The sequence below is a fragment of the Leishmania donovani genome, chromosome 35 (assembly GCF_000227135.1).
Source record: "Leishmania donovani BPK282A1 complete genome, chromosome 35".
Lineage (NCBI taxonomy): Eukaryota > Euglenozoa > Kinetoplastea > Trypanosomatida > Trypanosomatidae > Leishmania > Leishmania donovani.
In genome coordinates, this window is record NC_018262.1 from 1,892,654 (window position 1) to 1,918,981 (window position 26,328).

Sequence of the window (26,328 nt, forward strand, 5' to 3'; positions counted from 1 at the left end):
CCGAGGAGGGATGCCGCAGGTGGCGGCCGGCATGATGGGAGCGGCTGTGAGGCGGCCTGCGAGGCAGCGGGGGGGCGGGAGGAGGTCGGTGGTGCTTGAGGCAGGGGGGCCGTGCTCTCGGATGGCTGAGTCGGCGCGTTGCCGCAAAGCGTGTGTGCCGCGCTGCGTCGCAGGACTCGGTGAGGCCTGTGGCCGGCCGGCGGTGACGCGGAGTGGAGTTTGGCTCGTGTATGGCAGAGAATGGGCACGTTGAAAGAACGAACGCGATCTCTTTCGTCGAAGGGCCATGTACCGAAGTGGTTGGTGGCGCTTCGGAAAACGGAAGCGAGTATCCTGAATTAGCAAGGCCCATCCTAGCTAGGCGTGTTGGCCACCTCTGCGACTACGCAGCTCTCGCCTCCATGCTCGGTTTGATGTACACTCCCTTTGAGGGACAGGCTTGCACACGTGACAGTGCAGCTAGGTGAGTGGAAGGATGAGTGCGTGCTCACGTTTCAGTTGCCACGAGCGGAAGGGGAGTGGGTGGCGCACGTGTGGACGAGATGCGATCCTGCGGTGTCCAAGAAAGCCTCGCTGCGCGCGCACGTCATCGAGGAAGCAAACAAAAGATGAGGATGTGCTACACGGCCCTGCGCTGATGGGCTCTCACCACTTTGTGCAACTCGGGAGAGGTCGGTGTTGGGAGGGGTTTGGATGCGGCTCGGGTGCCTCTGCTCCCTTTTTCGCCGACCCAGGCTCTACTCCCCTCAGTGGACTTTACCATGACGGAGTCTCGTGTCTTCTCCCTTGTACGCCAGTCGCCTCATCTCTCCTCATCTTTCAACTTTCCCACCATTCCTCATGCGCGTTTGATCTTCTTTTCTTCGTATGGACGACGATGTGCCTTCTGCGCACATGCGGCGTCCTTGCCTTTGTCACCATTTCGTTCTTACTCCCCGCCGTTCAGAAGAAAAATGTATCGAAGCAGTGCGCGTGCATGGTGCTGCTGCTTCGGCGCGCCCCTCACCGCCGCGCGACGCACCTTTGTGAGTGTGCGAGAGGACGTCACGGAAGCGGAACGGCGCCACCTCAACCAGGAGCTGCCGCCTCGGGAACTGCTGAGAGAGATGCGCACTACCGACACTGCCCCTGGCGAGGGGGACGAGGACAAGATAAAGGTCCCCGGCGACTCCTTCGGCATCATGCATAACCGAGTCGTGTTCTACAAGCCCCTGCAACGACAACCATTGTCGGGCCGAATTGGGGAGCTGATGCCGCTGGGGACCCACCCACTCCTGTGCTTCAACCCGGACACGGTGCGCCGTATGTGTAGCCGCTATGGAGTCCCTGTCGACGACGTGGTCGCGGCGCTGCGTGACGCGAGCGGCGACGTCAACCTTGCCACCGAGCTGCTTGAGCAGCGACTGGACATCGAGGTAGGCTTTGGCAGCTACGGTCTCGTCTGCTTGGAGTCGTACGCGCCGGAGACGTTCTGCTTGGTATCGTACAACCTGCCCACGTTTGCCTCCACGCAAGCCGATGAGGTGCTGGATGCGATTCATGAGCTGACGCTGTCGGCGGCAGAGCTCCCGCTCGACACCCCGCGCGACAGGCTTGTGGACAAGTTTATCAACCACTGGACGACAGAAGACGACGTTCCATGCGCGGATATGCTTCGATCGTACAACATCACGGTACAGAACATCCTGCTGTTGCCGTTCGGCGACTACGGCGTTCAGGGCTTTCACGTGCTACTGCCAGTAAAGAAGGAGACGCCGAACATAGGCGTGGCGGCTGCGGCGTGCTGCATGGACTTGCGCACTGGCATTCACAATCGATTCCGGTTCCATGTTGAGCGCATCGCCGACTCCGTCAGCGAGCACGTGGTGCAGGAAATGCTGCACTACAACCAGGGTGTTCACCTGCTACGCCAGCCGTACTGGTTCCGACCAGAATATAGCGTGGAGGAGTTCATCCGCTTCAAGGAGTCGCTGCTGCAGCCGAGTGCGTCGACGTTTGAGATGCGCTATGCGTTTCTGTTCGCACCACAGTATGCGCTTCCCCACTACCGCAACATCGTCGAAATGGAGAAGCTGAAGATTGCGCAGCACAAGTACGAAAAGCACTACGAGGACTTCACCGCACCGGGGAAGTGGCTGACAAGCGACAACGCCCAGCTGCAGACCGTGGCTGCCGGCGGGGGCGGGTCGAACGTGCCGGGGGGCGCTATGCACAACCACACAAACGACCCTGCGTCCATTCGAACAGCAATGGAGACCCGCACCGGTCCACTGCGACGGACGCTTGCACAGTCGATGCAAGCGCACGGGGACCGCGTCTTCAGCCGCTTTTATCGAAACAACATTCACTGACGGACGCCGCCGCTGGGGTGTTTTGCTTTCGCTTGTGCCCTATCTTTATCACCGCTTTCTTGCCTTTTACCTCTCTGCTCATCAAGCACTGCAACGTTGCCATCAACGGTAACGAGGCACACATGGCGGCTGGAGCTGCGTGTGATTGTGCGCGCGTGCTTGAACGAGTTCGCTACCCTCCACCTTTGGCAATGCAGGGGGGGGGCTTGGCCACAAAACGAAACAAGACAACAAGGTACATAGGGCAGGCCACAAGCCGTGCCGAAGCCAAAAAATGCTGCATACGCAGGATGCCGCTGCCTCAGCAAATCATGGCGAATACCACCACAGCTAAGTCTCATCGTGTTTCACACCAGACTTGCAGGCTTCGGTGGCGGCAAAGACGGGCAGCCACTGGGATAGTGCGCCTCTCTTTCACCGATTTCACCTTGGTAAGGGTGTCAGCATAGGCCACGTTTCACTCTGCCGTCTCATCCCTTCTCGTCTTCTATTGCCATCTAACGTTCTGCAGCTTCCCACTATCAATCGGACTCTAATTCTCTTTGCTGCCCCTCTTTTTTTTTCTGGGTCTTCATCTCCAGTGCTGCCTTTGCTTCACTTGTGTGGGTAGGTCTTTTTTTTTTCCGCTTCGCTTCGGTATCTGCGCAGTGACCTCTTTCAGCGTGTGCACGCATGCACTTGTACTTGACATTGCACCCTCGTTTTTCCTTCGAGCGTTCTCCACCCGAGAAATCACGCAGAAAAGAACAGATAAGCGCGCAAAAGAGTAGATGAGAGGGGTAAATCGCAAGCAGCCGCTCACTTAAAAGATATACGAAAACTCAAGCGTATTGTGTTTGCCCAACGAATGTAAAGGTGTATGTACGCATCGCCCGCCCCGCCCACCCCACCTCACCTCCGCGAGCCGTCGTGCGTTTTCGGTCTCCTTTCGCAAGTTCTTTCAGTTTTGTCTGCCTCGGTTGCTCCGGGCTGTGAGGAAGAGCTTCTCTCTCACCCCATTTTGCCGCATCTCCTGCTGTACTTCTTCCAATTGCAGGCGTTGGCCTTGACAGTTGTTTGCAGGCATTGCCTCTGGGAGACGTTGTTTCTCTTTGTGGCGTTTCTTCGCCATCTTTTGCTGCCCATCAGGCCGCTGTCGCCTGTATTTCATTTCGTTGTTTTTTTGTTGTTGTTTCTCGGCTTTGCTGCCTGCACATACACACACGCAATGGGGTGCGTCACGGCCCGCGCGGCCCATGATGGGATGGCCAACAGCAAGAAGAGCGGCAAGCTCTCGAGAGAGGAATCCGTGCAGACCGCCGCGGAAAAAAAGCCCAACGAGGCAGAGGTGGACTACGTTGCACAGCTTGTGGCCGGTTACACGACCGACTACCCGCAGAAAGGAGCGGTCACCACGTATGAGGACTACCGCGGCTTTGAAATCTCCACGACAAATCACGTTTCGAAGAACAAGGCGGATAAACTCTGCAAATGGAGCGACCAAGCCCTGGAAGACCGCCTGAACCTCAATAACGACGTCTTCTTCAATCCACAGAATCCCTTCTCGTGGCCAAAGGAAGTCATCACGAACCATCTCACCTCGCCTTCCTTCGCCGATAGAAACACCGTTCAAGAGATGACGCGCAAGTGAGAGCTGCAGTGAACGTAGGCCGCGTTAGCCAGTGGTGCTTGTTGAACTCTTTTGTGTGTGCCCTCCTTTCCTGCTTGCTGTTGCCGAGCTGTAGGATGGAGAAGCGTCGCTGAGAAATTATCCCCTTTCGTCAGCACTGTCTGGGCACCTCCTCTGTTTTGCAATGCTCTAACCGTACACAACACATGTGGGTTGTTTCCGAAAATGTTCCGCATGAAAGCCGCGCCTGTGCACGCTTTCTCAGCGACTTTTTTTTCTTAGATCGCCGTGTATTGTTGCTGATTCCAACACGTACCCCTTCCTATTCCCACACACCGGTGCCCGCCGTTTGGGCACCTTAGCTGTAGATGTGATCTACTATTCCAACGCCAAGCGCGTAGCCCGACTCATGCTGCGCGTACGCAAATCTACCCGTGGTAAGAACACGGGGAGAAAAAGAGAGATGCTAAAAACAACAGCAACACACACACACACACATACTACTACTACTACTACACGGAAAGCAGAAACAAAAACAGACGCGAAACCCGCACCTGCATACTTCTTATCTGTGCTGCTTTTCTCTTCCTCTTTCTGCGTACACCATTACAGCGCTCTGTGCCGTCGTTCTAGTTGGGTGTGTCCTCCTCTCCCGTTTCCATGGCCTGCCCCTCGTGCGCCGATTCACCAGCTCACCGTTCGCGACCGGTGGAAGTCAAGGAGCATAGTGGCCGAGAGGCATACATCCCGTTTCTGGCTCAGAAGTGGACGATGCCACGCGCAAGGCAGTCAGACCGCGGAAAAGCATGAAGGTAAGCGATGAGCTTCTACCGCGATGCGTCGTGGAGCTCATGTGTATGCGTACGTGCACATATGTGTCTGTGAGTGTGCGTGTGTCCTGCGGTGTGCGCGTATTTGTGTCTGTTCTGCTTGTGTATGAACACCCAGACTCCGTTTTTTTTTTGTTTGCTTTCATGCCTCCTTTCTTGTCTTGATTTTATTCAGCGAGTTTCGCGTTGACTGCTCCCCTCTCTGCTCCCTTCCTCCATCTCTTTTAGTCCGCCGTTATTACATGTCGCCGTGTGCACCCCGCATGTCTCCGTTTCCGTCTTCGTCTCTCTTCGTTCTTTCCGACATTTCTGCAGACGCGCGACACGCCTGAGAGGGAAGCGATACGGGAGAGGCTGAGAGGGAAGAAAAGGGGGGAGAAGCGTCACACGAGGAGGACAGCGGCGGTGATCAAGGTACGGCGACAAACAACACGAACTTGCGAATATTCATGTACAACACCCTTTCTTCGTTTCGTTTTCTGTTCTTCTATTTTCACTTTGCGTTCACATTCTGCTCGCCTTTTCCTTCTTTTTTGTTGTTGATCTACGAGTGGGTGGCGTGTTGACTATGCAGCAGCGATAACAGCCGGAGATCCCCCTTTTTGTCCTCTTGCCCTCGACATCTCTTCTTTTGTTGCCACATTCTCACTTAGAACGTCTTCCCACTGCGTTTTCCTCCTTCTGAGTGAGCTGTGCTCTCACTCTGAATTCAAGCGCCTCTCCTTCCTTTTCGTGAGCTTGCCGGGCCTCGGAGGAGGTGGGGGGGGGCGACATCTTCCGGGAATTATGAGAAGCAGAATCTTAAGGCGCGTGTGCTCTCTCTCTTCGTGTGTTTTCGGGCTCGCATGCATTTGTTGTAGCCTAGACTGCCTTCGAGTCGTTTCTCTCTTTCCTCACGGCGCAGCGGACGGCTAAATGAATCCGTTTTATGACTGCTCTGTGTCGGCCAGTTGTCGGTCTTGCGATGCGCCTCCTCAGCTACTTCAGCGTGGCGGTTTGCCCTTTCCATTTTTCTCTCTGCCGCTTTCGTTGTCTACGTGTGTTTCACTACACCATGCGAGCGACGTGTGTGTCGTGCTGTCGCCTTTTTCTTTTGGGCCTGACGCGCACGCAGGGCTATGTGACTCTTCGTGTGTAGGTGTGTAGCGCTGATCGTTACTTAACCTTGCATGTTTCGTTTTGCTTTTCGTTCCCTTCGCTGATCTCCCTGCCTGTGTCTGTGTGTTTGTGCCTGCGTGTGTCTCTCTCGGTCTCTGTGCGTGCGCTTCCACGTTGATTCGCGTTGATTTTCTGCTTCTTTCTTTTTCTTTACCGATTCGCTTTCGCCACTTTGCTCGCCAGCTTATAGCACACGTGCGTCGCTCGCTGCTGCTTTCTCCTCTCCACCCGCCCCTCCCCCCTTCCCTTCCCTTCCCTTCCCGTTCGGATCGTACCACCTCCACGAGCCGCTCTCCTTTTTTTTTTCACGCTGCTCTGCAGCGACATGTGATGGGTCTCTGTTGACATTCTAATCGCCCCCCCAACCAAACAACCAACAGACGGAATGGTGACTGCTCTCTACCGTTGTGTCACCTGGGGAGTGCTTTCGCTATGTTCTCCACTTCTGCATCATCCGGTGTTTCCGTGCTCATTGCTCATCTTTCCATTTGTTTTTTTCAGCGTGCTTGCGACTCGTCTCACCCCTCAACTGAAGCAGCAGGGGCTGCTCAAGCATGCTGTATAAGGCAGCGCAGAACACACAGGAAAATGATGCAACGAACGAGTTTTCACTATCCATGTGCAATCCGATGACGGGAGAGCCGATACAATCTCTTTGTTCGTGCGCCTGCATGTTTTATCTCCTCTCTTTCCAGTCCGCGGCGCCCCTGTGCGAATCGTTGCAACACAGAAGTGCCCATGATGGAGCATACCGTATACGTGCGCGTTTTTTTTTCAATTGCTTTCCGCGTGTGTAGCCTTGGGCGTTTATCTTTTTTTTTTTCTTTATCGTCATTCCTCTTTCGCGTTTCCCAATCGTCATCTCCATCGCCATTATCATCATCATCATCGCTAAGCGAAATGTGCTCTGCACACGAAAATGCAAAAAAAAAAGCAGAGGAAAAACGTTTCTGCGAACATTAGCAGAGAAAAGAGCCGACACGTTTTTTTCGAGCATCGCTGCTTTGACGCGCGTCTGACATGGGATCATCACCCTCTACTTTTGCACGCACTGGAACGCTTCCCAATGATTCGCTGTTTTCTGGAGGCATAGGTGCCGCGCTTCCTGTCAGGGCCGACAGTGGGTTATGCGCGCGTTTTCTTTGTACGTTTTTCCCGGGGTTGTTGTCGCCGCGACTGATCTGTCCCAGTCGCACCACTCGCCAGACCTCCACACCGCATGCCCCAATTACTTATGCGCTACATTGTGCCGATAAATACTCGCGCCTCTATCTTCTTTGCCCGTTTCCTCTGTCTGCGCTTTCATTCCAATCAGTCCTGGGTCTTTTTCTCCCCTTGTTGCTCGTATCATCATCAGCCTCCACTGTTCGCGTCGTGTTGAAGCACCTTACCACTGCGCATTCCCCTCTCCCTCTCCCTCTCCACACACGCGCAACAAAGTGCGACTCTCATCGACTTTCTGATTCTCTTTCCGTTCTTATCCTTTTTCTTCTAGACAGCACCATGAACCGCGCAGGCTTCGACAAGTACATTACCGTCTTCAGCCCTGAGGGCTCGTTGTACCAGGTGGAGTACGCATTCAAAGCCGTCACCTACCCTGGCTTGCTCACCATTGCCATTCGCTGCAAGGATGCCGTTCTGGTCGCGACGCAGCACGTGATTCCCGACCGCCTCATGCGCCCTGACTCGGTGACGGCGCTCTACGAGGTCACTCCGAGCATCGGCTGCTGCATGACCGGTCGCGCCCCCGACGGGCGCGCGCTAGTGCAGCGCGCGCGAGAGGAAGCGTCGGATTACCACTACCGCTACGGTGTGCAGATTCCAATCGCTGTGTTGGCGAAGCGCATGGGCGACAAGGCCCAGGTGCGCACGCAACAGGCCGGCCTGCGGCCGATGGGTGTGGTGAGCACCTTCATCGGCATGGATCAGAGTGACCAGGATGGCTCGCTGAAGCCGCAGATTTACACCGTCGACCCGGCCGGCTGGACCGGTGGGCACATTGCATGCGCTGTTGGCAAGAAGCAGGTGGAGGCGATGGCATTCTTGGAGAAGCGCCAGAAGAGCACCAAGTTTGACGAGCTGACGCAGAAGGAGGCCGCGATGATCGCGCTGGCGGCGCTGCAGAGCGCGATCGGCACGGCTGTCAAAGCGAAAGAGGTGGAGGTGGGCCGCTGCACAGCCGCCAACCCGGCCTTTCAGCGTGTGCCGAATAGCGAGGTTGAGGAGTGGCTGACCGCCGTGGCCGAGGCGGATTAAGCGGTGCGCGGGCGACAACTTAGAACTTCGAGCACCGCACCGATTTCTGTTCCTTTGGCGCTTTTCCTCTCCTTGCCCTTCCCCTCCTCACCTGATCTACCGCGGCGCGTGCAATCGCATCCGCTTTCTCTCTATTCGCACTGGAGGCTGCTCAGCGCCGTGGGCGGCCCACGGCGCAAGGGGACGTGTGCAGGTCCCACGCTGGTTCACGCGGCTGGCGCTCTTATACTGCATGTCCGTAGCAAAGACAGGAAGGAAGGCACACCATGGCTGCTCTGTTTTCCTGTTCATGTGAAGTGCTCAGAGGAGGTGTTCCACGCATGCGGACACGCACCCTAGCACCTTCCTTGAAAGAAGCGGAGGGGTGGCTGACGTACGATTTGCCTGAGCTGTGTCTCCGTCTTATGTTTATTCTCCTTCCACCTTCTTTTTTCTTTGGGGTTCGTCCTGGTCTTTGTCTATCTTCTTCATGTGTGCGGTTGTGGTTGCTGAGAGCGCGCTGACAGGCGCGCACGGTTTTACGTGTGAAGGCCGTGGCGAGCCCACACGAGACGTGGAAAAGTGACGACCGCGCATCCTCATGGATCGCTGTCTGCGGGGGCCTCGAGTGTCGGCCCCGCTGCGTGGGTGCAACAAAGGGAGAGCTAGAAGGCACTGCCGGCGAGGAGGCGGGTGCAATGAAAAGGAGCTGGAGGCGAGGGATGGGTACAGGCAAGAGACGCTGCTTTTCCGTTGCCTGTTAACCGGATCGCGGTACGAGCGAGAGGAGGGCGGTGGAGACGAAGAGGTCGATACCAAGAAGCACGGCGGCACTGCTGTGCCAAGCACATGTGGCGCCCACACGCCTGCCAGCTGCACCGTCGCCCCCCTCCCTCCCTCCCTCTCGCACTTTGGCAGCACCCCTTCGTTCGCACTTCTTAATTGTTCGTTCTACGGTTGGTTGGACTACTATTCTATGAATGCACATGTTGAAGAAGAAACATTTTCTCATGTGAAGCTACCGCGACGGCAAGAGCTCCCTGGAGTACCCCACAGCCACCACCCATACCAGAAGACGTGTGCCACCGTGCCAGGCTGTTTGGGATGCTGCACGAGATGGGGTGCAAGCTCGGATGGCCTACACGCTATCCCTGCTTTGCGTGCCAGGCTTTTCGCACCGTTCCTTCGCCCTGAATCGTTACAGGGGTGCCGCAGATCGTCAGCGCCCTTGGATATGATTGCTCAGCACCGATCGAACACGCACACGCAAAAAAAAAAAACAAGAACTCGACCCTTTTCTTCTCGCTTTGCCTCTCTTCGCCTTCACGGCCATCCCCTCTTCTTTCGTTCATTCGACTCGCGCGTGGCCGTCTTGGAGGGATTTTCTTGGTTGTGGGATTTTTTCGTTGTTGCTGTCAAGCTCCGCCTACTCCTCAGTCAACGCTGCGCGTGAGACCGTGTAAAGCGAAAAGAGGAGCAGGTTCTCCCTTTTTATCGGACTCCGCGATCTCTTTTCGTTTCTACCAGGGAACCTTCGCCTTCTCTGGTGTCTGCACTCCACGGCTGTCGTCTTCATTGTGAACCCTTCAGCGATTAGCCCTCGATATCCTAGCCCGCCCTTATCTTTAGTGACACCTCAGACAATGCTAAAGGAATGGCTGCGCGGGTCCTCGAACGAGGCGGAGAAGCCTGCCGAGGAGAAGAAGCCTGTATCTCGAATGGTAGTGGATGCGGAGAAGCCGCTGGAGACGCGCGAGAGCGCCGCGAGCAAGCGCCGCGAGGCGTATGAGAAGAAGCTCGCGGAGTCTGCAAAGGAGGGGCCGCCGCATCCAAGCAAGATGATCACCTACGATGGCATTTTCCGCAAGGCTCAAGGCGTGCTGTTGGAGGGTAACAACAACGAGATCCAGGAGGGCATCACGCTCAACATCGCTCGCAACGCGCAGAACGCGATGATCTCGACGAAGTGGACGCTCGTGAACCCGCAGATGTCCCACTGGGAGGTGAACTTGCAGATGAACGGCTTCAGTGATATTGTGGCAGCCTCGTGGAACACGTTGAATCGCTACCAGCTCATGTACCAGCGCGTCTCCAGCACTGGCGCGATGCTCGTGACTCAGTTTATGGCGCAGAAGCAGGGCGGCATGTCGCAGGGTACTGTGTTTGCCATGATGCAGTACCCGTGGCGCTTTGGAGGCTGCACCCAGGTGCAGTATGTAAAGGACCAGTCGCTGGGCCTGAGCCACGTGCAACGACTCATTCGCGGCGTCCACGTCGGCACGAATCTCACTGTCGAGCCTGCGACGCACAATTCCTACCTGTCGCACGCCATCTCCCTCACGACCGCGAAGAGGGACGCCGGGTTCATGGCGGAGATGACCCCCAGCAAAGGGACCTGGAAGCTTGCGGCGACCGCCTTCGACTGGGCAATGAACATGGATGCCGCTATTGAACTGGAGTACATGGAGGGCCGCGACGGCATGAAGAGTGCCCTCAACGTAGGCTGCCGGAAGAGCTTTGTCGGCGGGGCGCAGCTGACGACCTCGCTGTTAGGCTTCAGTATGGCCAAGGTGAATCTGGATCTGCCTTTTGGAGGCGAGGTACCCGGCGCCAATCAGCTCCGTCTCACCTTCAACTGCCAGTACGACATTCACGCCGGTGCGCTGAAGCAGGGTCTCATCTTCACAGCTTAACCCATACGATGCTCACGCTTCGGTGTAGTCCGTTGGTTTCGCTCTTCTGCGTCGTTTTCTTATTTTTCTTCCCTCCTGTCGGCCGTCATATGCGTTGTGGCCGTGACTTGGCGGCCTCTGGCGAGAAGCTCCGAGGCGGCGGGCATGTGAGACTAATGCAAGGGGCCGTGCTGAAGTAGGGTACACGGGAGCTGAGAAGGACGGGGGGTCAACTGTTGGAAGGGAGGGGCGTGGGCCTCGTTTTCCGGTCACAGCGGTGCGAGCCTGGCAGCACCTTTCCCCCCGCCGTCCCCTCTTCCAGCAACTCTGCCCCCTTCTCTTTCCGTCTTCTCTCCACCTTCTCTCTGGGTTGTTCGTGCTCTTTGCACGACCGGCGCTGCCTCCTGTTGGTTGCTCTGGGGCCGTGTTTCAATGGGTGAGTGCGCTGAAGAATGGACAGGCTTGAGCGGGCACGGCGACAGGGATGGTGGTGGTCGAAGTGGCATGTGCGAGCATGAGGACTGGCACGGTGGGAGCTTTCTCGCTTTCTCTCTGTCGGTTGGTCTTGTCATCCTTTTCGCGACCCGTCTGGATGTCACGCCGGCCTCTACCCTGCCCTTGCTCTCTGTGTTTCCCCTTACGTCACTGCCACTTTTCCGTTGGCGTTGTCGTCTGAGACTAAATAACTGCGAAAAGGAAAAAAAAACCTACATTGAAAAGGACACTGGCAGGGCGGAAGAGGTGGCAGTCAACGCGCCGCTGAGGTCGCACCTCTTCATGCCTCTTCTCCTCGCCTTTTTATTTTCTATATAAACTCCCCCAGTCACTAAGCAAGGGAACGCATCAGAGCCCGTTTTGCCACCCCTCACAGCACCAAAGCCGTACAAGAAAAAACGCACACGGTGGAGAATGAGTGGCACTGCTATGTAATGCACTGCTTCCTTTCACAACACGCTCAAGAAGACGCCCTGCTGGCCTAAAGGGCGCCTGTCTCTGTCTTCGTGCGAGCGTTCGTCTCCGGCATGCGATGGCGCGCCCACTGTGGCAGCAGAGAGCATTGCGGTGCTGGCGGAAACGGCTGCCCACGCATCGGCGCTAGCCACCGCTTCAAAAGACTGCTGTTCAATGTTGCTCATAGCTGTGGCGCTTCCGTCACCACCCGTCGTGAGTCAAACCCCATGCCCCCCCCCCTGAAACCTACCTCGCCTACTCTTTCTCGTCTTCCGGCGCTCCTCAGCTTGCACATGCGCCTCTCTGTGCCCCTCCTCACCCAACGGGGACATCCTTGCACCCGATAAAGAGAGTGACAGTCACGCGCTGCACACGTTTCCGTTGCGACCGCTTGGCTCATGTGCTCACTTTTGTTTCTCAACGCCCGGGATCTTTAAAACAAACAAAAGTAAAAAAGACCCATTAGCCGAGCACATCCACACGCCGATGTCGGCGGCGATGTCGCGTAGCATGCCGGCGTCGTTCGCCGCGAAGGACGATGACAAACACTACAAGATGTGCAAGAAGATTGCGCAACTCACCAAGGTGATTTACACCTTGAACAACCGATGCGAGGACAACGAGCAGCGCACCGAGTGGCTGCACCAGGCGCACATGCAGGAAAGAGCGCAGCTCTGCCAGGAGTACGAGTCGCTGCTAGAGAAGCTTCAGCAGCAGATTCGCGGCTTGCAGGCAGACAAGATCAACATTGCAGCGTCCCTAGAGCGGTCTCAGAAAGAGCAGCTCCAAGCAGCGCAGGAGGAGTTCAAGACACGACTTGCCGCTCTCTCAGAACAGGTCAGTGAGCAGGAGTCGAGATATGACAGCGCATTGCTGGAGGAGAAGCAGCGAATGGCCGCCGAACTGGCTGCCGAGACGAAGCGCGTGCGAGAGAGCAAGGACTTGGAACTGGCAAACCTCGTACGCGAGTACAACGACAAGTACAAGGCCATGCTTGCCGAGCAGCTGGACTCGAGAGATGCTCTGGAGGAAACACTCAAGAGGGAGTGGGGGAGTAAAGTCGATGCACTTCAGACAGAGCTGGCAGCGGCGCAGGGCAGCGCGAGCGCGCAGCTGCAATCGAAGTCCAGGCTGCTGCAGGAGGCTCTGCAGCGATGCGCGACGCTGGCCAACGAGAGGGACCTATCAGCGGCTTCGCGTGATGAGGCGCATACACAGTTACAGACGCTGCAAGGGCAGCTGGGGCGCATCGAGGGGGAGTTAGCGGACGAGCGGCGCCAGCGTGCGGCTTCCGACGAACTCAAAACGGAGCTGGAGGCGAGACTGGCATCCTTGGATACCAAGCGAAATGCCCTTCAGAAAGAATGCGCGGAGGCACAGCAGTCCCTGGCGGCTGAGAAGGCGCTCAACGCACGCCGAGCGGCCGCGGTGCAGGCGCTGGAGAACGAGAAAGCGTCCCTGTCGACGTCGAAGGAGGCGCTGGCTCAGGAGCTGGAGGGCTGCAAGGCTGCCCTCACCGCCAGTAAGGCACAACGCGACGCCGCGGAGGCACAACTCCGCGACCTGCACGCCTCCTCTGCTACCCATGCCTCCTTGTTGAGTGACACCAGATCGCAGCTAGATGAGGCGAAGCAGCGCTTGGCGACGGCGCTAAATCAGGCGGCCGAGGCGGCGCGCATTTCCCAGACGAAGCACGAGGAGGAGCTACGCAACGCGCGTGCATCGCTGAAGTCGAACTCGTCCTCTGAGCAGCAGAGATTGATAGAGGCGCACAAGAAGGAAAGTGATGCGCTTAAGCGGACGCATGAGGCAGAGATGCTTCGACTACAGACAGAGATGCAGCGACTGCAAACAGAGAACGCTGCCACGCAAGAGTTATTTCAAAGGACTGCGAAGGATGCGGAAGTCGCCGCTGCAAAGATTGCCGCCCTGACGGCTCAGTGCGAGGAGCATGATGCGCTGCTCCAAAGTCGAGCTGAGGAGAGCGCAGCAGAGCGCCTCCAGCTGGAGCAGCAGCTGCTGCAGCTGCAGCGCGAGGTGGAAGCCGCCAGAAACGACGGAGCAGAGGGGGCAGCCGCTCAGGTGGCCGCGCTAGAGCGCGCGCAGGCGGAGCACGCCGCGCTCTGCGCTGCCGCGGAAGCCGCACACGCCAAGGCGCTTCGTGAGGCAGAAGAGAAGAGTGCTGCACAGCTCGAAAGCGCTTCCCGAAGCAACGCCGCGTTGGTGAAGGCCATGCAGAAACAACACTCGGCTGCCATGGAGCGAGCGAAGGAAGACGCGGCGGCGCAGGCTGCCTCCATAAGCCGCAACGTCGAGACCCAGCTTGCTGCTCTGCGGCGCGACTATGACGAAAGGCTCGCTGCGGTGCGTACGGCCGCGGCGGCGACTGAGGGAAAGCTTCACACACTCATCTCGGAGCTGCAGGCGCAGCTGCGTCAGGCTCTTAGCGAGACGGCGGCTCTTCAAACGTCCAACATTGACATGCGTGAGCAGCGGCAGGCGGAGATCGCGCTGCTGAAGGCCGCCATGGAGAAGGCTCAAACGGAGGCAGCTGCCGTGCTCGATCGTACGCGCAGCGATGCTGACGCGCAGCGACGCGACGAAGTTCACGCACTGGAGGTGGTGCGTCAGCGGCAGGTTGCTGCGGAGCGGCAGCGCTATGAGGCCGCCGTGGCAGCTGGCAAGGAGCAGATGGCGAGAATGGAGGCGCGCTTCGACGAGCGCATCGAAGCCGCGGAGGCACACCTACAAGAGACTGTAGCGGCGCTGAAAGCGGCGCGGATAAAGGGCATGCAGGAGCTGGAGGAGCAACTCAACACGGCGCATCAGCTGCGGGTGCGTGAGCTCACCGCAACGCACGACGCTGAGCGCGGCCAACTCCAAGACACGATTGGTACAATGGACGCCAAGCTCAAGGAGCTGATTTCCTCGATGGCCAGCAAGGAGGAGAATTTAGACAGACTCCTCGCCCAGCGTGACCAATTGCTAGAGGAGGTCACCACGGCGAAGCGCAACGGTGCGGCCGCTGTAGTGACCGAGCAGAATCGTCGTGCGGCGGACCTGGAGCAGCTTCGTGTGGAACATGAAAGGGAACTGAAAGCTCTCGGCGACGCGCACAAGGAGATCGTGGACGATTTTGTGCGGCAGCAGGCCGAGGAGCGGCGTGCGCACCAGGGTCTTGTAGACGAGCTGCGTAGCACGGTAGAGGAACTGCAGTACAAGTACCACTACCGCGAATCTCGTCCAGAGGACGTCGAGCTCATTAATAAGCTTCTTCAGGACAGCAAGGAAAAGGAATTGGCTTTGAGCAAGGCCTACGAGGACATGCGGCTGTACAAGCTGGAGCTCATCAACAGAGAGGAGAACTACAACAAAGTCTTTGGTCGACACCCCAACGTGGCGGACTACTCTGCCGTCGCACAGGCGGCCGGAAAGCGTCCGTCCTCGCTTCCCCGTATCGGCGCTACACGCCAGCACTCGACACGGTAGCCGCATGGGCATGTCTGCACATACGCAGCTGCGTGTGTACCTGTATCTGTGCCGGCATTTCTTGATTGTTTTGTGGAGTTGTCTGTGCCGTTCATATGCGCAGCGCTTGCTCCGTCTTTGTTTACCGATTTGGCTCGACGCGTCTGGCGCGTGCGTTCCGTAACCTCTCACGGCATCTGCTCGCCTCGCTCACCCCGCCTCTCCCCTCATGGCACCCCACACGGTCCCGCTGGGATCTGCCGATTCGCGGAGTTCATGCGTGTGCCTGCTGTTCGGTGTGCTGCCGTGCTCGTTGGCTCACGTTCGCAGAGGAGGGGGGGGGGCGGGGATGCTGTCGCGGCAGGGTGCGGGTGCCCATGTATACAATATACCAATAGAAGTACTTTATACGCTTATTTTCTGTGCTTCTCTTCGCGTGCTTCGAACCGTCTTCTTCACCTGTAGCTGTTCTCTCTCGTCACTTCATCTTTTCTCCGAGTAACTGCGCCTGCGGACACAGCGGCTTGAGGAAGCGAGGGCAGGTGCCCGCCGAGAGCAGCAACAGACTGACAGACTCACATTGCAGCAAGAAACAAAGAACGCCTATGAAGCGAATGCCGCTAGTTTGACAGTGCTGATCGTTTCCCTTTTTGACCGGGCACTGCTGCTTTCAATTTTTTCCAGGATGGGATATCCAACCCACAGATGCACCGGGACAGAGGCCATGTGGGGCGCACTTGGCAGACCGCGTTGCCTTGATCGCTGCTTTGGTTTCTTTAGTTTTTTTTTTTGGACACGAACGGCCCCTTCCTACCGTCTCGCCCGCGCCGTACCGCTTACTGAGCGTCGCCCACGTGCCTGCTTCGACTTTCGTCTTCTCTCGTGTCCTTCTCTCCTCTTCCTTTACGCACACACACGCACATTGCGATGCTCGCGTTCGTTTCGCCGCCTCTCTCCCTTTATCTGTTTTGCTGTCTGGCGATCGTTCGTTCGCACGCAGTTTCCAGCTCGCCTGGCCTTTGGTGTCGTCCCCCACCCCCATCGGCATCCTCTTATCGGTATCGCCCTCTTTTTGTTCTTTTTTTTCCTGCTCGCCGCTCTTCCCCTCTCACACACCAACTCCCTCGTCAACCCCTCAGCGGCGTCGTTCTTGTCACAAACTGCGCGAAAGAAAATAATGGTCAACGCAGTCGCCGAGGAGCTGAAGGCTCGTGGTAACGAGGCCTTTGCGGCGAAGAACTTTGAGGAGGCCATCGCGCTTTACGACAAGGCCATCGAGGTGGACTCAACAAACTTCATCTATTACAACAACCGCGCCGCGGCTTACCACGAGCTCAAAAACTACGCCAAGGCGATCGAGGATGCCAAGAGGTCCATCGCGATCGAGAACAACGCGAAGGCGCACGCCCGTCTCGGAGCCGCACTGTGGGCACAGATGAAGTACCGCGAGGCGAAAAGCGAGTTCGAAGTGGCGGCGACAATGGATCCCTCGAAAACGTCCATCAAGGACAGCATTCAAGCCTTGGAACAGCTCATCAACCCAATGGCCTCCACCTCCGCCTACGCGAACCGCCGCGGCGTGCCGCACCCGTACGAGTACGCCCGCGCCGCGGCAGCGGCCAATGCGGCAGTTCAGCTGTGGGGCGGCGAGTTTGTGTCTGTGGAAACAGGCACCATCGGCCTCGTGCTTGACGTCGCCGTCGCCGTCTTGGCAGCACTGCAGCTGGTGTCGTCGATGCTGGCGCCGCCCATGGCGAGCACCCTCTGGACGTACGTTCTGCTCATCACAATGGGCCAGCAGGCCGTGGTGATGCGCATGCGCAACCTCCTGCAGTTCAAGATGGACATCCTGAGCTCGTGGATGTCGCACTTCTCCTCTCTGCTGTTTACTCTATGCTTCTTCGCCCAGCTCACCAGCGTTCGGCCGATCATGTTCATGGTAGTCTTCATCGCCGCCTACAGCGTGCTCGACCTGGTGCAGAAGCGCCAACAGGTCGCCACCCTGATGGGCCCCATGTACCGGCTTATTGCGCCATACATGCAGCAGGCCGATTTGGCGAAGGACGCGATTCGCATCTTCACCGCTACTGTCGAGGCGCTACTACTGTTCACTGTCATGTTCACCGGCGGCACCTTCTTCACGCTGGTGTACATTCAGTACGCAAAGTACCGCTACAACCACGACGGCTACGTGAAGCTCGCCTTCAAGGGCTTGCGGATGACCATCACCCGCATGACCACTAAGTCATTTATGCCGCAGGCAGTCGACCGGTATGCCCAGAAGTTCTTTGATCTCCTCGATAAAGTCGCCAGCCAGCCAATTTAAGCACTCCTGTCGAGGGCATATGCGCTTCTGTGCGCATTTGTGGGTGCGTGGGAGTGGGCGCCCACTCCCACGCACCCATTTTGGTGGCCGATGAGGGAGAAGTGAATGCTCGGTGCGGTTGCTCGGCCTCTTTGCCGTTGTCAATGCGCGGTTGGCGTTCTGCATAACAGAGCGGACGTCTGTGCGCGTGCGTGTGTGGTGTCTTTATCGTCCAGTGGACTCGCCTGCTCAGCGTTGTGCGTCGCTTCTCCCTTCTCCCTTGCCAGGTGGGGTGCCTGTGCTTTCTGTTGTCATTTCGGTGTTTTTGTCCCCCCCCCTCTCTGTTGCTGTTGAGCAGGCAACCTTGACCGGAGGCCGAGGCGCTGATGGACTCCTCGTGTGATCTTAGTTTCGCCGGCAAGGGCCAGCGTATTGTCGGCTCTCCGGGTGATCACAAGCAACGAAGGGGGATCGCGGAGCGAACTCGCTGTAAAAGGAACGCAGCGGAAATATAATAATGAGAACAAAAAAGCAACGCATCAAGGTCCCAGAACGGGACTACGACTAAATGGTTCATCGACGGCGTTGCATGTTTGTGTTTGTGTGTGTTCATGCGCATGTGCGGCCGCATCGCTCTAATTAAAAAGAAAGACATGATTATTGGTCTAGGTTTCCTGCACTTTGGTTCCCTTTTTTTTCCTCCGTCTCTGTATCCCACTCCCCACCCCATTTTTGCTCGGGAAGTCTGCCCCATCCGCCGTCATTCTGACCCGCTTCACTCTTCGTACATTGCTGATTTGTGTGTACTCTGTTGAGCTGGTCTTCGCCTCCCGTTTTTCCCCTCATTTTGCGGTCGTCTTCGACAGTAAGCGTATCATTAGTGATCGTGAAGCACCAAGGCGCAAGCAAACGAGAAACCGAAAACACCAAGGCAAAAGGCGGCGCAGAAGTGCCGTGACGTTTTCTCGTGTCCATGCGAATGAGCTTCTGTGCGCCTCTTCATTCTTTTCTTTTTCCTGTGTGGGCCGGTTACACCCCGTACCCTTTTCCCACTCGACTGCGTGCAGCGGAGGTGGTGGACCGCTTCCGATAGGGGACACGTGCTGCATCTTTCCTGCTTCACTCTCGCCCGCTTCTCCCGGCCTTGCATGAGTACACCAGAGACTCGCTGGCGCATCTTCCTGGAGCCGCCGCCGCCCTACTTCCTCCTTCCCCACCACTCTTTGACACCCCCTCAGGGTTGGCACCGACTTTTGGTCTACCAATTTCGTCTTTTCAGAATCGCTCCGATTCAGCAGTTCCACTGAGTGCCTTTGCAGTTTTCTTTTGGTGTGCGCGAGGGTGACACAGACACGTCTGTCGTCCTTCGAGAGTTCTTTGTCTGCTTGCTTCTTCTCCGCCCTGCAGACTCCCGTCGCTAACATGCATCAGCAGCAGCAGCGGCAGCACAGTTCGCACTTCGCCGAGGAGCGCGTCGGTGACTGCGGCGCCGCCTTCGCAGAACCTCAGCCACTCCACAACTCGGTCACCGGGGAAGCGGCGGGACAACCTCTGCTGGAGGTGGAGCGTCTTGCGGAGCACGGCATCGGAGCCGCAGACATTACTAAGCTGAAGCAGGCGGGAATCTTCACGGTTCCTGGTGTGCAGATGCAGTGTAGGAAAGACCTCATTCAGATAAAGGGCCTCTCCGAGGCGAAGGTCGACAAGATCATCGAGGCTGCACGGCGCGTGAGCGAGGTGGGCTTTATCACCGGTTCGAGCTGCCTGCAGCAGCGCAGCACTATTCTACGCATCTCCACCGGTAGTGTGGCGCTCGATCAGCTGCTCGGTGGCGGCGGAATCGAGAGCCGCTCCATCACAGAGGCGTTTGGGGAGTTCCGCACCGGCAAGACGCAGATCGGGCACACCTTGTGCGTGACCTGTCAGCTGCCGCTGGAGATGGGCGGCGGCAACGGAAAGGCGGTGTACGTGGACACCGAGGGCACGTTTCGCCCGGAGCGGATTCGGCCCATTGCAGAGCGCTTCGGGATGGACTCAAACTCCGTGCTGGACAACATCCTTGTCGCCCGCGCCTACACGCACGAGCATCAAGCCCACCTGCTATCGATGGTGGCGGCCAAGATGGCGGAGGATCAGTTTAGCCTGCTCGTCGTGGATAGCATCACGGCTCTCTTCCGCGTTGACTTCTCCGGCCGCGGCGAGCTCGCAGAGCGGCAGCAGAAGCTGGCAAAGATGCTGAGCCAACTGATGAAAATCGCGGAGGAGTTTAACATTGCCGTGTACATCACCAATCAGGTAGTCTCCGACCCCGGTGGCGCCTCCATGTTTGTGGCGGACCCAAAGAAGCCCGTGGGCGGCCACATCCTCGCCCATGCGTCGACGACGCGCCTGTCTCTGCGCAAGGGCCGCGGCGATCAGCGCGTGTGCAAAATATTTGATAGCCCATCGTTGCCGGAGCTCGAATGCGTGTACAGCATCTCTGAGCAGGGGATCATCGACGCGGTTGAATGAGGGCCACAAACGGCTACGTGGCAGAAACCTGAGAACCCTTCTTGGTTTTCTCTTGTTGTGTGTTTGAGCACAGTGGGCGGCTCTTCGATTTACGCAGAGCGCATGTGCGTGCCAGCAGTGCGGCGCTGATGAGTGTGCGAGCACACCGCACTGGAGCCTTGCGCACAGGCACACCGATAAATTTCAAGTCCTGCTCCCCTTTCTACTGGGCTATTATGTTCCACTGCTTCCTTCTGCTGCGCTCTTGTGAGTGGCACCACGGCGTGCGAAAATTCTAAACAACCACACAACGGCACGTGAGCACTCTACGCTTTCCTTTTATTTTTCTCCAGGCGGATCGGCCCTTTTTTTTCGTGTCCGTGTGCTCGTATATCTTACTCAGGCGTTTGATGTAGTACTCCGGCGGGCACAACAACGGGCAGAGGATAGCGTTTGAAAGTGATCATTTCAAGTGAGGTGCGGCTGCCGCACAACGTTCCTTTCCACATGTCGCCTTGACCTAGCTCTCACTTGCTTTTTCTTTCCCTGCAGAGAGTGTACCGGCGCTCGTGCTGGTTACGAAGCACACTGACGCCATAGCTGACGGCCGAGCGCGAGAGCTCGGCACTCGCCGACACAGCCATTCAAGTCGTCTATCAGCCCACTGCCTCTCTCCACCTTACCCGCCCCCTTTTTTTTTCCCCTGTGCGAAATCGTGTTGTCTTGCGTTCTCACAACGCTACGGATCTCACCTCGCATGGTGCAGTTGGTGGAAACTGGCTGCATACGGGAAGAATGCATCGGCGCGTCGGCACACCTCAGATCGGCATCGTTTCTTACCACGCAGAAGTCGAACTCGCGGGTGCATTCGTCATCGGTGGTCTTCGTTTCGCGCTTTTTTTTTGCCGCTGGAATCTTCTTTTTTGGGCTGTCGTAGCAGGATCTCTCTCTCTCGCTTGGCCCATAGAAAAAGGTTTTAAGGCATTTTTTTTTGTATCGCTTGCGGCGGCAGCCGATAGGGCCCGCCGCCATGATGCGCTCGTCGGAGAAGCATCAGAGCGTCAAAGCCATGCAGCTGAACCGTGATCGGATCAAGGAGAGAATTCAGGAAAAGCACCAACTGCAGCGGCAGCGGGTGCGGGATCGTCGACTCAGCGGACTGCGCAAGGCGGAGGACGGAGAGACGTCTGGCGACGCCACGGGTGCAGGCATTCTTTGGGCACCTGTGAAGGGTCATGAAGAGGTCGGCTCAAGTTCCGCATACGCGCCTGACACCGCGCTGTGCTGCAACCCTGGCGGGACTGTGACGATGCCAGCGGTGGAGGACTGGTCTGACATTGGCCACGAGTTCGGCGTCAACATCCACGACGTTGACGTGATGGAGTATTTATTAACACTCGAGGAGGAGATTCGACAAGAGCAGTTCTTTCAGTTCTACGATCAAACAAACGGCAACGAATGGGAGGACTACTTCCGCTCTCTCACATGCTGACAGGAGGCTGAACCTGCTTCTGTGAAGATCACCCTCTCTCTCTGCGCTTGAGGGGCGCACCTGCCACGACGCTCGTGCAGTGCGTGTGTGCGTGTGAAGTCCGCGTGTTGGTGTACTGCTGGCACGCAGGCCGCCTCCACACTCCCCGTCTTCGTTGTCTGCCGCCGCCTTCTTCGTCGATTCGCTTGTCTTCCCTGCTCTTTACAGTCTGGCGTACCTGAGTTGCCCTTCTCCTTATACTCCTTTCTTTTACGTTCTTTGTGTGTGTGTGTGCGCGCGTGCGTGTGTCCGCGTCTCCATGAAGACGACAAACACGAGTTGGATCATGATGCTGCAAAAAGTCAGCTTGAGTTTTTTCTTTTTTTTTCTCCTCTCTTTTGCGGTTTGTGTTTGCTCTGGCTTCACGACCTTCGGTCTGGGCCTCCCTGTCGCCAACCAGCCGCGCCGTGGCACCTTTGTGCGTGACACGGTTTATGCGTGTATGGGCATGGGTTTTTCTATCTCTGCCCTTCTTTAGAACTGCTCGGCGGTCATTCTTGCGCACAGGGGGATTATGCTGCGTCCGCTGCACTCGCTTCCTTCGATGTTTATGGCCATCTGTGCACCTGCTCTATCGCCTCCTTTTTTCGACATTCCGGCGCTTCCCTTTCCAGCTGCCCTCCACATCATGTGTGTCTCTGTTGGCGTGCAGCACTCACAGACAGCACCGTAGACGGAGGGGTGCGCGTACGGCCGCTGCTCCAACCCTCCGCCCCTCCCACCCACACACGAAAAACTCAGAAAAGCACTACATTTTCGGAAAGGGGGCACCATGGCATCACGTATGCCGCAGCACCCACGTGTTTGCCACTCTCAAGCTGCCGTGCTCCTCTCGTCATCACTCCACACTGTCGGTGATGTGTTCCCCTTCTCGCATCACTGTCACGCGCTGGATTCTTCAACTCCTCTCCCTGCCTTCTCTGTCTCTTCGTTTGTCGCGCCCGCCTTCGATGAGGCGCACGCCCTTCTTTGCCGTCAGTTCTGCCTCACACGCAGGCGAAGAGCGCAGCTAGGTTTAGTCGAGGAACACGTAGAGCCAACACTGCGCACGCCTTGGGCGCGACAATGGAGATCACGGACACGGTAAAGGAGCGCGTTCGGTACTTTTTCGTGCATCACAGCGAGCCACCTCGTCCTTTGTCGACCCACGATGGCACCAGCGCATCCGCCTCGCCTTGGACGAGCAGCGGTGCCGCTGCAGCCGGTGCTGGCGGCCGGTGTGTTTTTATTCAAGAGGTTGACTGCATGAAGCTCCTCGACGTCTGCCCAGAGGTCGGGTGCGCGCTGCTGGCGCAGACCACAACAGTCATGGATGTGCTGCGGGTGGAGTGCGCGGCACTGTGCGAAGAGGCTGGGCAGGCGGGCATTCTCAGCAGCAGCATCTCCATCCGCCTCACGCACGTGCCAGTGGCTATGACAGGACTGCCGTCAGTCCCACCCGCTGGTGGCCAACTCGTGCAGCTGTGCGGGTCGATCATTCGCATGTCGACCAAGCGCGTGGTGCCGTATGCGTCGCGGCTAATGTGCCCGCGATGCCATGATACCACTGAGATCTTCACAAACCCTTTTGACCGGGCGACGGAAGCCAAGGCGCATTGCTCGCAGCCCGCCTGCAAGCATGAGCCGATGCAGGTGATTGGCCAGGTTTGGATGGACTACGCCGAGTGCCGGCTGCAGCAGCGGTCGAACCAGTCAGGCCACCTGCCTCGCAGCGTCTTAGTCACGCTGGATGACGAGCTCAGCATGAAGTGTTCGGTGGGCCAGTTCGTTGAGGTGGTGGGGATCGCCTTTCCAAAATGGCGGCATGTTTTCCCCTCTAGCAGGCCGAGCATCGAACCGGCCATCTGGGCGGTCAACGTTCTCCCCATGGAGGCGTACCGCGGGGCGGCCACGTCGACGAGCGGTGCACCTGGACTGCGTCGCCGCGCCGGCAAGACGGACCGGCCAAAGTTCAACCCAGAGCATTTCTTCACCTCCTTCTGCAAGAACAAGCGCAAACGCGGCGTGACGCTGGCGCGGTCCGTGTGCCCACACCTCTCCGGTCTCTTCGCGCCCCGCTTCGCAGTGTTGCTCTCCGCCCTCGGCGGTGCGTCGACGACGGGGAAAACGTCCATGCACGTACGCAACACAATTCACTGCCTCTACGTTGGCGACCCCTCAACTGGCAAGACGCAGCTGCTGCGCTTTGCGGCGGCCATCGCGCCGCGCAGCACCTCGACGACCGGCATGGGCAGCACCTCCGCCGGTCTCACAGTGGCCGCCGCGAAGGAGCATGGCGAGTGGGTGCTTGAACCTGGTGCATTGGTGCTGAGCGATGGCGGCTCCTGCATCATCGATGAGCTCCGCACCGTCTCTCCAGCGGATCGTGCCTCGCTGCATGAGGCAATGGAGCAGCAGACCATCTCCGTGGCGAAGGGCGGCCTCGTCACGAAGTTGCGCACCGCCTGCGCGGTCTTGTCAGCCTGCAATCCACCGGCCCGCCGCGGTGGTCGCACAGAGATCGGCGTTGGCGGTCCGCTGCTGAGTCGCTTTGACTTCATCTTTCTTCTGTGGGACACGCCGAAGCCAGAGTTGGATGCGCGGATTTCGTCGCACATGCTGCGGGCCAATACTGGAGCACAGACGGTGCTGGAGGAGGAGGAGCTGACGGTGGACGAGGTGGCGCGGTACCTTTGGTGGGTGCGCACCCAGTACGCCACGGCAGACGGCCCTTTTCTCTCCGACCCGGCCGCTGACTTACTGGGCCGCTACTACGAGATCCAGCGGCAGCGTGGCGCCAGTCCGGCCCTGGATGACGCGGTGCCGGTGACCGTGCGGTTCCTCGAGTCCCTCGTGCGACTCACACAGGCACACGCGAAGCTGCATCTACAGACGATGTGCACGCTCGAGGACGCCGCAATGGCGGTGTTTCTCATGGAACGCTCCGCGTACAGCCTCAAGTGCCCGCTGGACGCTGTCGAGCCCGGAATGCACAGCAGTTCGCGGGAGCTGGACGAGGTGTTCCTCTCCGATGACCCTGCGGCGCTCGCTCAACAGGACGCGGTGCTATCCGCCATCGTCGATGTCATGCTCCACTACCAGCTGCCGCCAGCGGACCCCTTTGATGGGGCCGAAACGAGAGGCGATGCGGAGATTGCCTTGGCAGATCTTCCCTTCATGCGGGCAATGCGCGTCGCTGGCGCGTCGCAGAATACAAACGCCTCTTCGTCCACCGGCGACGCTACAAGCGAGAATGATGTGACGGACGGCACGCTGCTGGCTCAGAGGAAAGCCCCCTCGGCCTTGCTGCAGGCCAAGACCCTCGTCGCCATCGCCAGCGCTGAGCGACTGGCGGAGGAGGTTGGCCGGACCTCTGGCACCGCCTACAGCGTCGCGCGCTATACCGGATCCACTATTGAGCGGGCCGCGGACTCGTCTCCCAGAGCCGTGGCGGATCTGCTGCGGTCTCAGCGTGTGTGTCGGTCAACGTCTGTGGTACCGTCCGCATTCGCTGCCTCGCAGCGGAGCCCGCTACCCGCTCTCGTCGAAGAGGCGCGAGCACAGGAGCACAGACAGCTGATGACTGGAAAGAGGCCGAGTGAGGCGGGCGAGGATGAGTTGCTGCTACCGGATAGCGAGCACCACTCCGCCGCCTCCAGCGCGCCGCCTTCGCAGCAAATGCTGGCCTGTCCTCTTCCGTCGCCATCATTGTCCGTACCCGAAGCCGGTTCACTCCCGTACTCGCTCTTGCCAAACGGTACGCGGAAACGGTCTGCCGAGGACATCATGCGCAGTCTTCGATTCCGCCCGTGAAGAGGGGGCTTTGGGGTGCTTGGGTGTGTGCCATTTTTTTTTTTGGCGTACCAACGTTTCTCGCCTCATGCTTCTCTCGCTCTCAGCCCGTCCGCTTCTGCCCTTGTTGCAGTCCGGTCGAACGCTGTCCTGCGCACCTGTCTGAGCCGTCTCGTTGACAAGCAAGGTGAAGAGGAGGAGACTAGGATAACGGCAGCGTGCACGAGGCGCGTGAAACCAGCTCCGGGGTTTGAAGGCGCCGCTGACGTCGATGCTGTCTGCTCTCTTGAGGGTGACTGAGGCGATGCGTACCTGCTTCGTCTAACCCTTGCTCATCTCCGTTGTTGCCTTCCACGGGGTACCCCCTTCACGTGCTCTGCATTTTCTGCCTTTTGTTTTGAAAACGCTTTTTTCGCCTGACCCCATTTTTTGCCTCATCGGTCCTGTGGCCGTCTCTTTCTCGACAGACGCCTGCGCACACGCCAAATCATCATCACTCCCTCCTCCCCATGACTGGAGGAGTGGGCAGCCACAGCGACACACAAAAACCGAAAAGGCACGAAACCAGTTAAAGGGAGGCTCAAGCAGAGTAACCCCCCCCCCCCACACACAGCCTCTAGACGCTGTCTTTTACTGTAGTGAGGACGTGCCTTTGGCCGCGAATACGGCGGGCGAGCGCTTGCCCTCGCTCTTTTCGTTGCCCCTTCCTCTCCGCCCTGAGCTGGCAGGTGAGTGTGCACCACTCCCTGAAGGAGAATTGGGATGCCAGCCGATCCAGTATACCATACTCCATAGATCCCCACTCCGTCCCATCTCCCTCTCTCACGCGATAGGAAGTACGCCAGACAGGAATGTTGTGAATGCGGCTGTGGTCTTGATGGTGCAGAGGTGGACTGGGGGGGGGCGGGTGCGCGTGCGCTGAGTACTGATGAGCCGATTGCAAAAAGGAAGCTGTGC

At 58.0% G+C, this 26,328-nt stretch overlaps 9 protein-coding genes across 9 annotated transcripts; all 9 read left to right on the forward strand.

Moving 5' to 3' along the window:
* Positions 1 to 1,181: 1,181 nt before the first annotated feature.
* On the forward strand, positions 1,182 to 2,351 carry LDBPK_354890 (hypothetical protein, conserved; the record flags this gene model as incomplete). The annotated part of the gene is made up of 1 exon (XM_003865018.1): positions 1,182 to 2,351. One exon carries the CDS (start codon positions 1,182 to 1,184, stop codon positions 2,349 to 2,351), a length of 1,170 nt encoding a protein of 389 aa, XP_003865066.1.
* Positions 2,352 to 3,210: 859 nt separating this feature from the next.
* On the forward strand, positions 3,211 to 3,981 carry LDBPK_354900 (hypothetical protein, conserved; the record flags this gene model as incomplete). Its single annotated transcript, XM_003865019.1, has 1 exon — positions 3,211 to 3,981. One exon carries the CDS (start codon positions 3,211 to 3,213, stop codon positions 3,979 to 3,981), a length of 771 nt encoding a protein of 256 aa, XP_003865067.1.
* Positions 3,982 to 7,451: 3,470 nt separating this feature from the next.
* LDBPK_354910 (proteasome alpha 1 subunit, putative) lies at positions 7,452 to 8,204 on the forward strand (the record flags this gene model as incomplete). Its single annotated transcript, XM_003865020.1, has 1 exon — positions 7,452 to 8,204. The coding sequence occupies one exon, from the start codon at positions 7,452 to 7,454 to the stop codon at positions 8,202 to 8,204; it is 753 nt and encodes a 250-aa protein (XP_003865068.1).
* Positions 8,205 to 9,826: 1,622 nt separating this feature from the next.
* Positions 9,827 to 10,876, forward strand: LDBPK_354920 (hypothetical protein, conserved; the record flags this gene model as incomplete). Its single annotated transcript, XM_003865021.1, has 1 exon — positions 9,827 to 10,876. The coding sequence occupies one exon, from the start codon at positions 9,827 to 9,829 to the stop codon at positions 10,874 to 10,876; it is 1,050 nt and encodes a 349-aa protein (XP_003865069.1).
* Positions 10,877 to 12,292: 1,416 nt separating this feature from the next.
* LDBPK_354930 (hypothetical protein, conserved) lies at positions 12,293 to 15,295 on the forward strand (the record flags this gene model as incomplete). The annotated part of the gene is made up of 1 exon (XM_003865022.1): positions 12,293 to 15,295. One exon carries the CDS (start codon positions 12,293 to 12,295, stop codon positions 15,293 to 15,295), a length of 3,003 nt encoding a protein of 1,000 aa, XP_003865070.1.
* A 1,156-nt stretch (positions 15,296 to 16,451) lies between these two features.
* Positions 16,452 to 17,600, forward strand: LDBPK_354940 (hypothetical protein, conserved; the record flags this gene model as incomplete). Its single annotated transcript, XM_003865023.1, has 1 exon — positions 16,452 to 17,600. The coding sequence occupies one exon, from the start codon at positions 16,452 to 16,454 to the stop codon at positions 17,598 to 17,600; it is 1,149 nt and encodes a 382-aa protein (XP_003865071.1).
* Positions 17,601 to 19,226: 1,626 nt separating this feature from the next.
* On the forward strand, positions 19,227 to 20,090 carry LDBPK_354950 (RAD51/dmc1 protein; the record flags this gene model as incomplete). The annotated part of the gene is made up of 1 exon (XM_003865024.1): positions 19,227 to 20,090. One exon carries the CDS (start codon positions 19,227 to 19,229, stop codon positions 20,088 to 20,090), a length of 864 nt encoding a protein of 287 aa, XP_003865072.1.
* A 1,009-nt stretch (positions 20,091 to 21,099) lies between these two features.
* LDBPK_354960 (hypothetical protein, conserved) lies at positions 21,100 to 21,561 on the forward strand (the record flags this gene model as incomplete). Its single annotated transcript, XM_003865025.1, has 1 exon — positions 21,100 to 21,561. The coding sequence occupies one exon, from the start codon at positions 21,100 to 21,102 to the stop codon at positions 21,559 to 21,561; it is 462 nt and encodes a 153-aa protein (XP_003865073.1).
* Positions 21,562 to 22,665: 1,104 nt separating this feature from the next.
* LDBPK_354970 (DNA replication factor, putative) lies at positions 22,666 to 25,392 on the forward strand (the record flags this gene model as incomplete). The annotated part of the gene is made up of 1 exon (XM_003865026.1): positions 22,666 to 25,392. One exon carries the CDS (start codon positions 22,666 to 22,668, stop codon positions 25,390 to 25,392), a length of 2,727 nt encoding a protein of 908 aa, XP_003865074.1.
* Between the last annotated feature and the right edge of the window lie 936 nt (positions 25,393 to 26,328).